At 38.7% G+C, this 14,125-nt stretch overlaps 1 protein-coding gene across 3 annotated transcripts in view; it reads left to right on the top strand.

The window, feature by feature from the left end:
• klc3 (kinesin light chain 3) overlaps nucleotides 1-7,097 on the top strand; it is a 28,607-nt gene extending 21,510 nt beyond the window's left edge. For 2 of the 3 annotated variants that reach the window (XM_028463758.1, XM_028463757.1), the window contains exons 4-14: nucleotides 1,649-1,813; nucleotides 1,969-2,044; nucleotides 3,117-3,262; nucleotides 3,338-3,420; nucleotides 3,823-3,910; nucleotides 4,134-4,235; nucleotides 4,394-4,567; nucleotides 5,553-5,652; nucleotides 5,730-5,931; nucleotides 6,626-6,692; nucleotides 6,893-7,097. In XM_028463758.1, coding sequence (XP_028319559.1) covers nucleotides 1,649-1,813; nucleotides 1,969-2,044; nucleotides 3,117-3,262; nucleotides 3,338-3,420; nucleotides 3,823-3,910; nucleotides 4,134-4,235; nucleotides 4,394-4,567; nucleotides 5,553-5,652; nucleotides 5,730-5,931; nucleotides 6,626-6,692; nucleotides 6,893-6,976 — 1,287 coding nt within the window. In that variant the 3' untranslated portion in view covers nucleotides 6,977-7,097. Of the gene's footprint in view, nucleotides 1-1,648; nucleotides 1,814-1,968; nucleotides 2,045-3,116; nucleotides 3,263-3,337; nucleotides 3,421-3,822; nucleotides 3,911-4,133; nucleotides 4,236-4,362; nucleotides 4,568-5,552; nucleotides 5,653-5,729; nucleotides 5,932-6,625; nucleotides 6,693-6,892 lie in introns of those variants that run through there. The other variant, XM_028463759.1, reaches the window with a different exon arrangement.
• The last annotated feature ends 7,028 nt before the right edge of the window (nucleotides 7,098-14,125 follow it).

Raw genomic sequence — 14,125 nt, 5'->3', positions numbered from 1 at the left:
TGATGGTAACCTTTGTTACTTTGGTCCCAGCTCTCTGCAGGTCATTCACCAGGTCCCCCCGTGTGGTTCTGGGATTTTTGCTCACCCTTCTCATGATCATTTTGACCCCACGGGATGAGATCTTGCGTGGAGCCCCAGATCGAGGGAGATTATCAGTGGTCTTGTATGTCTTCCATTTTCTGATAATTGCTCCCACAGTTGATTTTTTCACACCAAGCTGTTTACCTATTGTAGATTCACTCTTCCTAGTCTGGTGCAGGTCTACAATTCTTTTCCTGGTGTCCTTCGACAGCTCTTTGGTCTTGGCCATAGTGGAGTTTGGAGTCTGACTGTTTGAGGTTGTGGACAGGTGTCTTTTATACAGATAACCAGTTCAAACAGGTTCCATTAATACAGGTAACGAGTGGAGGACAGAAGAGCTTCTTAAAGAAGAAGTTACAGGTCTGTGAGAGCCAGAGATCTTTCTTGTTTGAAGTGACCAAATACTTATTTTCCACCATAATTTACAAATAAATTCTTTAAAAATCCTACAATGTGAATTCCTGGATTTTTTTTCACATTCTGTCTCTCACAGTTGAAGTGAACCTATGATGAAAATTACAGACCTCTGTCATCATTTTAAGTGGGAGAACTTGCACAATTGGTGGCTGACTAAATACTTTTTTGCCCCACTGTATGTATCCCACACCCAACATGAATTCATCATGGCGGCAAGGAAAACCTTCTGTTAAGCAGCAGGAACCTTGTGTGGATCCCATTCCTATGATGAACAGCCATCCACGTTATGCTGTGTTGGGTGTGTGCAGAGGAAAGGGTGGAGACAGAGTTGTTGAGACTCTGTAACTCCACACTGAGGATCCCACGGACCTGCAAGACAAAAGCCAGAAGGAGAACAGGAGCAAACACACAAGGGAAGAAGCAGACATAGAGGGAGTGTTTGAGAGAGGAATGGGACCCTCTCCGGTCCCTCTCTAACCTAAATGACCTCTCTCTTAACGCCCTCTCCAACCTCTCTCCAACCGAGCATGCCAGACCCCCCCCCCCGGCAGTCTATGCCTATTGCATCTTAATTATGAGCTATGAGCTGGTTCCTAACTAAAAGCTTTACCAAAGAGGAATGTTTTGAGCCTAACCTTAAAGGTAGAGAGGGTGTCTGCCCCCCGAACCGTGGTTGGTAGATGGTTCCAGAGAAGTGGGGCCTGATAACTGAAAGCTCTTCCTCCTATACTACTTTTAGAGAGAATCACCTCTCATTCCTTCAAACAACCTTTTTCAGGAAATTTACTTTGATCTCCCGACATGTTTCAACTGTCAGGAGATCAAAGTAGATTTCCTGAAAAGGGAAAAAAATAGAGCACAGTAATACAATATTTATCTGGAACTCTTGATTTAAAATTAGACATTTTTGTTGAAATTGGTTCAAAATGCATAATTTAGTGACGCAAATATTATTAAAGCATTTCTATGTTTTAGATGCTATATCATGATATCATATCATGAGGGGCATGATAGACACAAATAAAGGTTGATCTCTTTGAATCTCTTGAATCTAGTTATAAACATCTACAGTTATTAAATGTTTGGATGGTATAAGTCTAAACCTATGGCAGCATGTTATTAGATAAGGTGTGTGTGATGTCCCCTCCAGGTGCGGCGTCTCTGTCAGGAGAACCAGTGGCTGAGGGACGAGCTGGCCAGAGCTCAGCAGCGTCTGCAGGAGCGTGAGCAGGACATGGTGACGCTGGAGGAGCAAAACAAACACCTGCACTTCATGGCGTCCATGCGCAAGTACGACCAGGAGGAAACCCCCGAGGTGAGAACGTCTGCACGCATGAGCCGACACTAGATGCAGCCCTAACGTTTTTCCATGAGAAGGATGGTTTTATTAGCATGTGACCCTCAGAGTAAAGCATCATTACAGTTAAAACATTTTCTCATAATAACATTATGTGTTGTTTATTCTTCCAGGATGACAAATGCTCTTCTTCTACCAAAGAGTCACTGGATGACCTTTTCCCTGCTGAGGATGAGGAGCAATCACAGAGTGAGTGTAAAACACTGTGTGCGTGCTGACTGAACGGTGTGATTTTACGCACACACTCATCACAAAGACTGAAACATCCTGAAATTGAAACACCAGATGATCTGAAAAATATAAAGAATGCATCGCAGTCATCAGTTCATCTCAGACCAACGGTTTAGGCTCTGTTTACATGACAATGTTTTTCTTCTGTTTCTATTTTTGTTTCAAAAACTTCCGCATTCACACGGCATGCCGGGTCAGTTGATTAGGGGTGTGAAAAAAAATCAATTTCACGATATATTGCAATTTTTTGGGTGCCGATTTTAAATCAATTTTTTTAAATCAATTTATAAATAAATACATAAAAAATTTTTTTTGCACTTTATTTTTCCACATACTCTTCAGGTCAGTGTGTTCAGTGACATAGAGGACAGGCATTTTATTTTCATATGTTCAGAACAGTGTTCACTGACACAATACCATACTTTTGTACTTATTTTTGTACATTGTCAATAACTTGGTACTTTATCATTTATGCTCTCACTCACAGTGGTTACAACTATTCAATGTGTTGCAATGGTTACTTGTTGCACTTTATTTTATGATGGCAGTGTGTAAAACTGCATTTTAGTTTTTTCAGTGAAAATGTGAAAAAACACTAATAATAAATAATAAATAGGATGTTTTAAAGCAAAAGTTTTTGAGTCAGTTTGTCCTCTGAATGATCAATATCTTCTGATGAGCATATACAGAAACTTGATTTTTCATTTAATTCGTTTAATTTTGATATTAACTTGGTAGAATATCGTAGTATATTGTGATAATATCATATTGTGACCTAAGTATTGTGATACGTATCGTATTGCAACATCCTCACTAAATCTCACCCCTACAATAGATGGAGGTGTGATTTATCAATCAACCAAAATAAGAGCATGTGCAGAGACACTCCCTCTGAACACAAGTAAGAGTGGAGCTTTAATCACACCTACAAAGTTATACTCCACCCAGCCCTTAGTCATCAGAATACAGCCCTGAACCAGAATAAAACCCATCTCTCTTTAAGCCTGAACCCATTGCTACCCATGTTTAGTGTCACAGCCTCGTCACAGCAGCGCAGCAGCAGCAGCTCAGCAGGGCGGGTACGAGATCCCAGCCCGACTCCGAACGCTCCACAATCTGGTTATCCAGTACGCCTCCCAGGGACGATACGAAGTGGCCGTCCCCCTCTGTAAGCAGGTGAGTTTTCAGTGAGAGGGTGAGTCCCATGTGATCTGGATCCTTCTTCTGTGTCTCAACGTTTTTCTCCTCCAGGCTTTAGAGGACTTGGAGAAATCCTCTGGACACAACCATCCTGACGTGGCCACCATGCTGAACATCCTGGCCCTGGTTTACAGGTGAGAATCAGCGTCATGGGAACCTAAACCACTACACCAGTTAACAACTAACTAACCAATCATCCAACCAATCATCCAACCAACCAACCAGTTTTTAAGATAATCAACTTGTCATCCAACTAATCATCCATCAATCAATCACTATTGCAAACTGAAAATAAAGTCTTTTGATTCTGAATAATTTAACTCACAAACTGATCTGCCAAACAACCAGAGAACTAACTAACCAGCTCACCATCATCTAACTTATGAACCAGTCACTCAACCATCAACCAAGCATCGTTTACAAACCTTTAAACCATACAAACCTAGCTAACAGATTAAAGTAACTAACCAGCATATAACTAGTATAACTAGTATAACATGTGTAACGTTTGAACATGTGACTGTTTTCTTCCTCAGGGATCAGAATAAATACAAAGAAGCTGCTAACCTGCTGAACGACGCTTTGACCATCAGAGAGAAAACTCTGGGTATCCATCACCCTGCGGTGAGTTCTCTCTGCTTAACCAGATAGCTCTAACCAGATAGCTCTAACCAGATAGCTCTAACCAGATAGCTCTAACCAGATAGCTCTAACCTAAAAAATGTTTGTTGATGCCCTCACAGGAGGAAATAGTGCATTTTTTCCAAAATAAAATACCCAGAACACTGTGTGCGTGTGTGTGTGTGCGTGTGTGTGTGTGCGTGTGTGTGTGTGTGTGCACGTGTAGGTAGCTGCAACTCTCAACAACCTGGCAGTGCTTTATGGGAAAAGAGGGAAGTACAAGGAGGCGGAGCCACTATGTAAAAGAGCTCTGGAGATCAGAGAGAAGGTGAGAGGACCATTAAACCAGACTATGTTAACTAACCACACAGTTAGTAGTCTAACTCAGGATGATCCTCTGATTCTGTGAGTGTTGGTGGTTGTTTAACCGTTCTACTAACCTGCTAACCGTGTAGAAGCAGAGGAGAACTGATGAATGTTCTTCAGGTTCTGGGCAGTGACCACCCTGACGTGGCCAAGCAGCTGAACAACCTGGCTCTGCTGTGTCAGAACCAGGGTAAGTACCAGGAAGTGGAGCTGTACTATGAACGCGCTCTGCACATCTACCACAGCCGGCTGGGCCCAGACGACGCCAACGTGGCCAAAACCAAGAACAACCTGGTGAGAGCGATCCCTCCACTAGGTTTACTTCCACTCAATCCTCCTTATTATGTTACAGATCAATCATGATGCACCCTAAGTACATTTTCAGTTTTCAGCCCAAACACGTTAATTCACCAGAACAACGCAGCCAAAACAACTGTTTGTCAGTGCATTTACTTTGATCTCCTGACAGTTTTCCTCTGTCAACTGCCAGTCTTCATCAGAGGTGTCTGCTGATCACTTTGATGTTTCTTTGACTTCCGCTTAATACTTCCAGCAAGTGTTTTTGTCTTCTTTTTGAATAAAATGTAAATGTTGATTTATTCATACAACTGTTTTTCAGGAACTTTGATCAAACACTGTAGTAAGTAGGGGTGTCCTGGTCCGATATTGATATCAATCTGATATCAGCCAGAAAATGAATATCGGATTTTATTGTACTGCATCTAAAATCTCTGATATATCTTATATTTATTTAATTGTAGATATTATGTTGAAGGTTAACATTTATGTAACCAGTTGGTTAATGATAAATGGGTCAGTTTTTAAGACTAATCATTAGTGATGTGAACAGTCTATGTTCATAGCTCTAAGGGAGCTGAGACATATACTAAGTAGTTTACTGAACACGTTCCAGACCCAAACACACACTGACTTAGTGACTATTTAGAGGAGCTGACATGTCCACCAGATATATAGGATGTATAGCAGATCTATTTCTATATTCTGAGAGAGTGGGTGGAGCTTATTACTATACCATATTTACTTTTCTATGTGATGGAGTTACAGACATATTGGAAGATGAACATGGAAGAACAATAAGGACACACCCCCTCCACTACATTATCCATATCTATAAAAATATTGATCAGATCAAACTAAAACGCTTACAGTGGGAATATTGAATAATTACAGAATAATTGGTAAACATTTGACCCATAGTTCCTTATAGAGATGTTGAGATGATGATGATGATGATGATGATGTGCTCCTCTCTCTGCAGGCCTCGTGTTATCTGAAACAGGGTAAATACAGACAGGCTGAAGCTCTTTACAAAGAGATCCTGACCCGAGCACATGAGAAGGAGTTTGGATCTGTGGAAGGTAGGCTTGGACCAGGTTGGTCACACTAACTCTAATGGTTCTCATGGTGTTCCATCATAGTTCTGCTGACTGTCCAGGTGACGGCCGTCCCAGCTGGTCGGGCTCAGAGGACGGCAGCGGCTTTGCCGTGGGGTTCAGGCAGGGACCGGACGGACTGGGCGTGCTGAAGAGAAGCAGCTCCTTCACTAAACTCAGAGAGTCGATTCGCAGAAGCAGCGAGAAGCTCGTCCGTAAGCTAAAAGGAGTGGGAACGGAAGAGGCCGCACCAAGGAATGCTGGGTAATAATCTGACCCACTAACTACTGCACACATCACCAAAGATTAGGAAAGATCAGTTAGAGTGGGAAACCTGAACCCCCACACACATTGGTGATGGTTTTATCTGTCAATCACTCAACACAATAAAACACACACATTCATTTTCATCTATTATTATGATTGGTCACCAGATGACATCATCACCTGTCAAACTGTAACACCAATTGGCACAACTGCTGTGATTTAAAGTCAGTGTTTCCAGTGCCTTCCTGTAGGGGGCAGTGTTACACACTCGGCTTGTTTTTCAGGTGATTTTTTTATCAGATTATAAAGAAACATGATTTGAAAATAAAAATACAATATTCTAACCTGTTAGCCTAGTTGGTTAATTTATCTTTTAAACACAAACGAGCTCAGTGAATAATATCAGCAAATAAAAAGTGGAAAGAACACTGAATACATCTGAAATCATACATATAAAATACTTTTAATTTAATGATCTAAACCTTGATTGAAATGTTTGATTTTATGATTTCTGTGACTTTTAACCTTTTGCATCTGCAGCTGTCAGAGGATAGAAAACTACATTTATGCTCCTTAATGCCTTATTTAAACTCTTTCATGTTTTATCCCAGGATTGACTTTAATTTGATAAATATTAGTGAAGGTTTGACTATTTCACTGATTTAATGATGACATGTTGTCCTTTCTTTAGGATGAAGAGGACCAACTCTTTAAACATGCTCAACGTCGGCTTCAGAGAGTCTCAGGGCGGAGCTCAGGTGACGACCAATCATCTGTTTTCAAATCCACCATTTGCAGTAAAATAAACATATCTTACAGGATTTTTCCTGTAAAGACGAATTAATATCAGTATTTCAAGGAAAATAATCATTTAAATATTCTTAAGAAATATAATGAAACATTAAAATAATTCAAAAAACAGTCCTTTTATTAAGCAGTGTTTGTTGTTGTTCTGCAGTCGAATCATCTGACAGAAACACGAGGCCTGAGCTCCAGCACACAGAGTCTGACCAGACGAGGATCACTGGGTGGGACCAGCTAACACACACACACACACACACACACACACACACACACACACACACACCTCTGTGACACTAACGTAGTGTTGAAAGACAAACTGTAAAGTTTATTTTCAATATTGATAAATATCACACAGACAGTTAAAGTCAACTACAGTAAATATGTGTTTTTATGAAAGTCCTACAGGGAGAAATATTAATAATAAGTAGAACGACAGTTCCTGTTGTATCGGTCGCTTCAAAAGTCATAGAGAGAAAGATGATGAAACGGGGGAAAAAGCATAAATCCTAAAATGGAATCAGAGGCTGTAGTACGTACTACAGTACAGAGTAAACACACTGTTGGAGATGTGACACTAACGTACTACACACCAATGTCTACTATATACTATAGTATATACTGTCTATTATAGACTATAGTGTGATTAAGATGATGAGCGTTCCCACTGAAGTATATTTCCAAGTTTCCCAAGATGCATTTGGAATCTCCAGCGTTAAAAACCTTGTTCACACTGAGGCAAAATATCTCTGTTGATTCTCCACTTTTACTTTGAAAATTCTAAAACATTTGAAGTGAGAAAGTGACCAAGTAGAATATCAACATGTGCTCATTTGATCCATAAATAATTCATTAACTTCAAAACAAGAGCCCTATTTACAAAAGCATTAAATGAATAGATGCTTTTATTTTGAAAAGAGGATTTTTGATTTTTAGCTTGAAGCTGGTCCAAGGATGACGTTACATTCCACTCGCAATGCATCATGGGACGGTGGAGTATGACTAGCAGGGTTGAGGTCAATTATAAATGTAATTGTTTAACTGATATCATTGTAATTGTATTTGAAAAAATCTGTTGCTGTTGTAATTGTAATTTAGTTCAGATAATTGACTTTGTATTTGTAATTGCCATGGCATAAAAAAGGAAAATGTTTGGATTTTTTTTTCTGCGATAAGGTTATAGTAAGGCTTAAAAAATATTTGAATTTTTATTGGAATGAGGTTATAGTAAGGCGTAAAAATGAAAAACAAAAGATTTAAAAAGAAATAATGCAATAGCAAGGCTTAAAAATAGAATTCTTTATTAAATAAGGTTATAGTAAGGCATAAAAATAGAAAAAGTCTGGAATTTTTTCTGAAATAAGGCTAAAAATGGAAAAAAGTAGATTTTTTTTTCTCATAAAGCTATCAAAAGGCATTAAGATTAAAAATGCTTGAATTTTTTTCTCAGATAAGGTTAAAAATGTAAACATTTTGGATTTTTTTTTCCTGTGATACGGCATTAAAAAAAAAGAAAAATTTAAATTTTTTATCTGAAATGAGACTATAGTAATGCATGCAAATTAAAAACATTTAGTTTTTTTTTTTCCTCAGATAAGGCTGTCTAAAGACAATATTTATATTTTTCTGAGGTCAGGCTAGAGTAAAGTATAAAAATGTTGATGTTATGTGTCAATGCTTGTGTCCAGTAATGGAGGGGGCGTTTCCACAAAGCTTGCATCATTGTGGGAGGAGCCAAAGTGGTGACAAATGAAGCTTCGCTGCTAGCTATACCATGTGACTGCTTCAAGAAATTAAATTAAAATGGGGTTTAAGCCTTTATTGGTCATATATATGTTGTTACACATACATTGAAATTTGTCATCTGCAATTTAACCCATCTCTGGGGAACAGTTCTGGGTTATGGGACTGGCTCAACATCCTACAGTGATGACCCAGGTCAGCTTTGAACCTGGAACCCTCTGATTACAAGGCCATCGTCCTTAACCTTAAGTTAATGAGAGAGCATGAGTATGGATGTATGAAACGAGATATTCATTTACTGCATGTCATTATACAGCACTGTTATTTATTTTTTATTTTGTTTTGTCAGCACTGTTATTTCTGAATAAAGTCATCTTTTCTGTACATCATTATTCAAGTTACACATGTACATTCAGTGCCTCATCCCTAGTCTGAAAGAAATGTCAAAGGACCGATGGAGCTGGGTTCAAATCCCACTGGAACCACTTGTGGAAAAATGTACACACACAGAAGACAGTGAAAAATATTTTTATTACTTATGAGTAATTATTCATGTAGAGAAAAATATTTATGATCATTCCCATCAGACACAAAAATTCAATAAATCCCAATTTATTGATCAGAACAAACTTTATTGTCATAAGTAGAGGGTTAAGGGACTTGTTCAACATCCCACAGTGATGGCCGGGTGACTTTCAAACCAGTGACCCTCCAATCACGAACCTGCTTCCAAATCCACTGAGCCAAAAATAGAGCGAAAAATTTTCAAACACCCAAAAACGGAGGTAAGGCTATAGTAAGGCATAAAAACGGGCAAAAAGTGAAAAATACCCAAAAATGGAGGTAAGGCATAAAAACGGGCGAAAAAATTTCAAACACCCAAAAACGGAGATAAGGCTATAGTGACACAAAAACGGGCGAAAAAATTTCAACCACCCAAAATCGGAGGTAAGGCATAAAAACGGGCAAAAATTGAAAAATACCCAAAAACGAAGGTAAGGCATAAAAACGGGCGAAAAAATGTCAATTTACCCAAAAATGGAGGTAAGGCTATAGTAAGGCATAAAGACGGGCAAAAAAATTTCAAACACCCAAAAACAGAGGTAAGGCTATAGTAAGGCATAAAAACGGGCAAAAAGTGACAAACACCCAAAAACGGAGGTAAGGCTATAGTAAGGCATAAAAACGGGCAAAATTTTTTCAAACACCCAAAAATGAAGGTAAGGCTATAGTAAGGCATGAAAACGGGCGAAAAAATTTCAACCACCCAAAATCGGAGGTAAGGCTATAGTTAGGCATAAAAACGGGCAAAAATTTAAAACACCCAAAAACGGAGGTAAGGCTATAGTAAGGCACAAAAACGGGCGAAAAAATTTCAACCACCCAAAAACGGAGGTAAGGCTAAAGTAAGACATAGAAACGGGCGAAAAAATTACAAATACCCAAAATCAGAGGTAAGGCATAAAAACGTGCGAAAAAATCTCAATTACCCAAATTCGGAGGTAAGGCTATAGTAAGGCATAAAAACGGGGAAAAATTTTTCAAACACCCAAAAACGGAGGTAAGGCTATAGTAAGGCATAGAAACGGGCAAAAAGTGAAAAATACCCAAAAACACGAAGGTAAGGCTATAGTAAGGCATAAAAACGGGCAAAAAGTGCTAACACCCAAAAACGGAGGAAAGGCTATAGTAAGGCATAAAAACGGGCAAAAAGTGAAAAATACCCAAAAATGGAGGTAAAGCATAAAAACGGGCAAAGATTTTTCAAACACCCAAAAACGGAGATAAGGCTATAGTAAGACACAAAATCGGGCGAAAAAAATTCAACCACCCAAAATCGGAGGTAAGGCTATAGTAAGGCATAAAAAAGGGAAAAAAAAATTTCAACCACCCAAAAACGGAGGTAAGGCTAAAGTAAGACATAGATATGGGCGAAAAAATTACAAATACCCAAAATCGGAGGTAAGGCATAAAAACGGGCGAAAAAATCTCAATTACCCAAATTCGGAGGTAAGGCTATAGTAAGGCATAAAAACGGGCAAAAATTTTTCAAACACCCAAAAACGGAGGTAAGGCTAGAGTAAAACACAAAAACGGGTGAAAAAATTTCAAACACCCAAAATTGGAGGTAAGGCTATAGTAAGGCATAAAAACGGGCAAAAAGTGACAAACACCCAAAAACAGAGGTAAGGCTATAGTAAGACACAAAAACGGGTGAAAAAATTTCAAACACCCAAAATTGGAGGTAAGGCATAAAAACAGGCAAAAAGTGACTAACACCCAAAAATGGAGGTAAGGCTATAGTAAGGCATAGAAACGGGCAAAAAGTGACAAACACCCAAAAACAGAGGTAAGGCTATAGGAAGACATAAAAACGGGCGAAAAAATTTCAAACACCCAAAATCGGAGGTAAGGCTATAGTAAGGCATAGAAACGGGAAAAAAGTGCTAACACCCAAAAACGGAGGAAAGGCTATAGTAAGGCATAAAAATGGGCAAAAAGTGACAAACACCCAAAAACAGAGGTAAGGCCATAGTAAGACATAAAAACGGGCGAAAAAATTTCAAACACCCAAAATCGGAGGTAAGGCTATAGTAAGACATAAAAATGGGCAAAAAGTGAAAATTACCCAAAAACGAAGGTAAGGCTATAGTAAGAAATAAAAACGTGCAAAAAATTTTCAGACACCCAAAAACGGAGGAAAGGCCATAGTAAGGTATAAAAACGGGCAAAAATTTTTCAAACACCCAAAAACGGAGGTAAGGCTATAGTAAGGCATTGAAACGGGCGAAAAAATTTCAAATACCCAAAAATGGAGGTAAGGCTATAGTAAGGCATAAAAACGGGCAAAAAGTGACAAACACCCAAAAACGGAGGTAAGGCTATAGTAAGGCATAAAAACGGGCAAAATTTTTTCAAACACCCAAAAATGAAGGTAAGGCTATAGTAAGGCATGAAAACGGGCGAAAAAATTTCAACCACCCAAAATCGGAGGTAAGGCTATAGTTAGGCATAAAAACGGGCAAAAATTTAAAACACCCAAAAACGGAGGTAAGGCTATAGTAAGGCACAAAAACGGGCGAAAAAATTTCAACCACCCAAAAACGGAGGTAAGGCTAAAGTAAGACATAGAAACGGGCGAAAAAATTACAAATACCCAAAATCAGAGGTAAGGCATAAAAACGTGCGAAAAAATCTCAATTACCCAAATTCGGAGGTAAGGCTATAGTAAGGCATAAAAACGGGGAAAAATTTTTCAAACACCCAAAAACGGAGGTAAGGCTATAGTAAGGCATAGAAACGGGCAAAAAGTGAAAAATACCCAAAAACACGAAGGTAAGGCTATAGTAAGGCATAAAAACGGGCAAAAAGTGCTAACACCCAAAAACGGAGGAAAGGCTATAGTAAGGCATAAAAACGGGCAAAAAGTGAAAAATACCCAAAAATGGAGGTAAAGCATAAAAACGGGCAAAGATTTTTCAAACACCCAAAAACGGAGATAAGGCTATAGTAAGACACAAAATCGGGCGAAAAAAATTCAACCACCCAAAATCGGAGGTAAGGCTATAGTAAGGCATAAAAAAGGGAAAAAAAAATTTCAACCACCCAAAAACGGAGGTAAGGCTAAAGTAAGACATAGATATGGGCGAAAAAATTACAAATACCCAAAATCGGAGGTAAGGCATAAAAACGGGCGAAAAAATCTCAATTACCCAAATTCGGAGGTAAGGCTATAGTAAGGCATAAAAACGGGCAAAAAGTGACAAACACCCAAAAACGGAGGTAAGGCTAGAGTAAAACACAAAAACGGGTGAAAAAATTTCAAACACCCAAAATTGGAGGTAAGGCTATAGTAAGGCATAAAAACGGGCAAAAAGTGACAAACACCCAAAAACAGAGGTAAGGCTATAGTAAGACACAAAAACGGGTGAAAAAATTTCAAACACCCAAAATTGGAGGTAAGGCATAAAAACAGGCAAAAAGTGACTAACACCCAAAAATGGAGGTAAGGCTATAGTAAGGCATAGAAACGGGCAAAAAGTGACAAACACCCAAAAACAGAGGTAAGGCTATAGGAAGACATAAAAACGGGCAAAAAGTGACAAACACCCAAAAACAGAGGTAAGGCTATAGTAAGGCATAGAAACGGGAAAAAAGTGCTAACACCCAAAAACGGAGGAAAGGCTATAGTAAGGCATAAAAATGGGCAAAAAGTGACAAACACCCAAAAACAGAGGTAAGGCCATAGTAAGACATAAAAACGGGCGAAAAAATTTCAAACACCCAAAATCGGAGGTAAGGCTATAGTAAGACATAAAAATGGGCAAAAAGTGAAAATTACCCAAAAACGAAGGTAAGGCTATAGTAAGAAATAAAAACGTGCAAAAAATTTTCAGACACCCAAAAACGGAGGAAAGGCCATAGTAAGGTATAAAAACGGGCAAAAATTTTTCAAACACCCAAAAACGGAGGTAAGGCTATAGTAAGGCATTGAAACGGGCGAAAAAATTTCAAATACCCAAAAATGGAGGAAAGGCTAGAGTAAGGCATAAAAACGTGCAAAAAATTTTCAGACACCCAAAAACGGAGGTAAGGCTATAGTAAGGCATAAAAACGGGCAAAAATTTAAAACACCCAAAAACGGAGGTAAGGCTATAGTAAGGCACAAAAACGGGCGAAAAAATTTCAACCACCCAAAAACGAAGGTAAGGCTAAAGTAAGACATAGAAACGGGCGAAAAAATTACAAATACCCAAAATCGGAGGTAAGGCATAAAAAACGGGCGAAAAAATCTCAATTACCCAAATTCGGAGGTAAGGCTATAGTAAGGCATAAAAACGGGCAAAAATTTTTCAAACACCCAAAAACGGAGGTAACTCTATAGTAAGGCAAAGAAACGGGCAAAAAGTGAAAAATACCCAAAAACACGAAGGTAAGGCTATAGTAAGGCATAAAAACGGGCAAAAAGTGCTAACACCCAAAAACGGAGGAAAGGCTATAGTAAGGCATAAAAACGGGCAAAAAGTGAAAAATACCCAAAAATGGAGGTAAAGCATAAAAACGGGCAAAGATTTTTCAAACACCCAAAAACGGAGATAAGGCTATAGTAAGACACAAAATCGGGCGAAAAAATTTCAACCACCCAAAATCGGAGGTAAGGCTATAGTAAGGCATAAAAAATGGAAAAAAAAATTTCAACCACCCAAAAACGGAGGTAAGGCTAAAGTAAGACATAGATATGGGCGAAAAAATTACAAATACCCAAAATCGGAGGTAAGGCATAAAAACGGGCGAAAAAATCTCAATTACCCAAATTCGGAGGTAAGGCTATAGTAAGGCATAAAAACGGGCAAAAATTTTTCAAACACCCAAAAACGTAGGTAAGGCTAGAGTAAAACACAAAAACGGGTGAAAAAATTTCAAACACCCAAAAATGGAGGAAAGGCTATAGTAAGACATAAAACGGGCGAAAAAATTTCAAACACCCAAAAACGGAGGTAAGGCTATAGTAAGGCATAAAAACGTGCAAAAAATTTTCAGACACCCAAAAACGGAGGTAAGGCTATAGTAAGACATAAAAATGGGCAAAAAGTGACAAACACCCAAAAACAGAGGTAAGGCTATAGTAAGGCATAGAAACGGGCGA

This window comes from Gouania willdenowi, chromosome 13 (assembly GCF_900634775.1).
Source record: "Gouania willdenowi chromosome 13, fGouWil2.1, whole genome shotgun sequence".
Taxonomy (NCBI): Eukaryota; Metazoa; Chordata; class Actinopteri; order Blenniiformes; family Gobiesocidae; genus Gouania; species Gouania willdenowi.
Note: the sequence above shows the minus strand (reverse complement) of the source record. Positions and strands in the feature narration are given on the sequence as shown.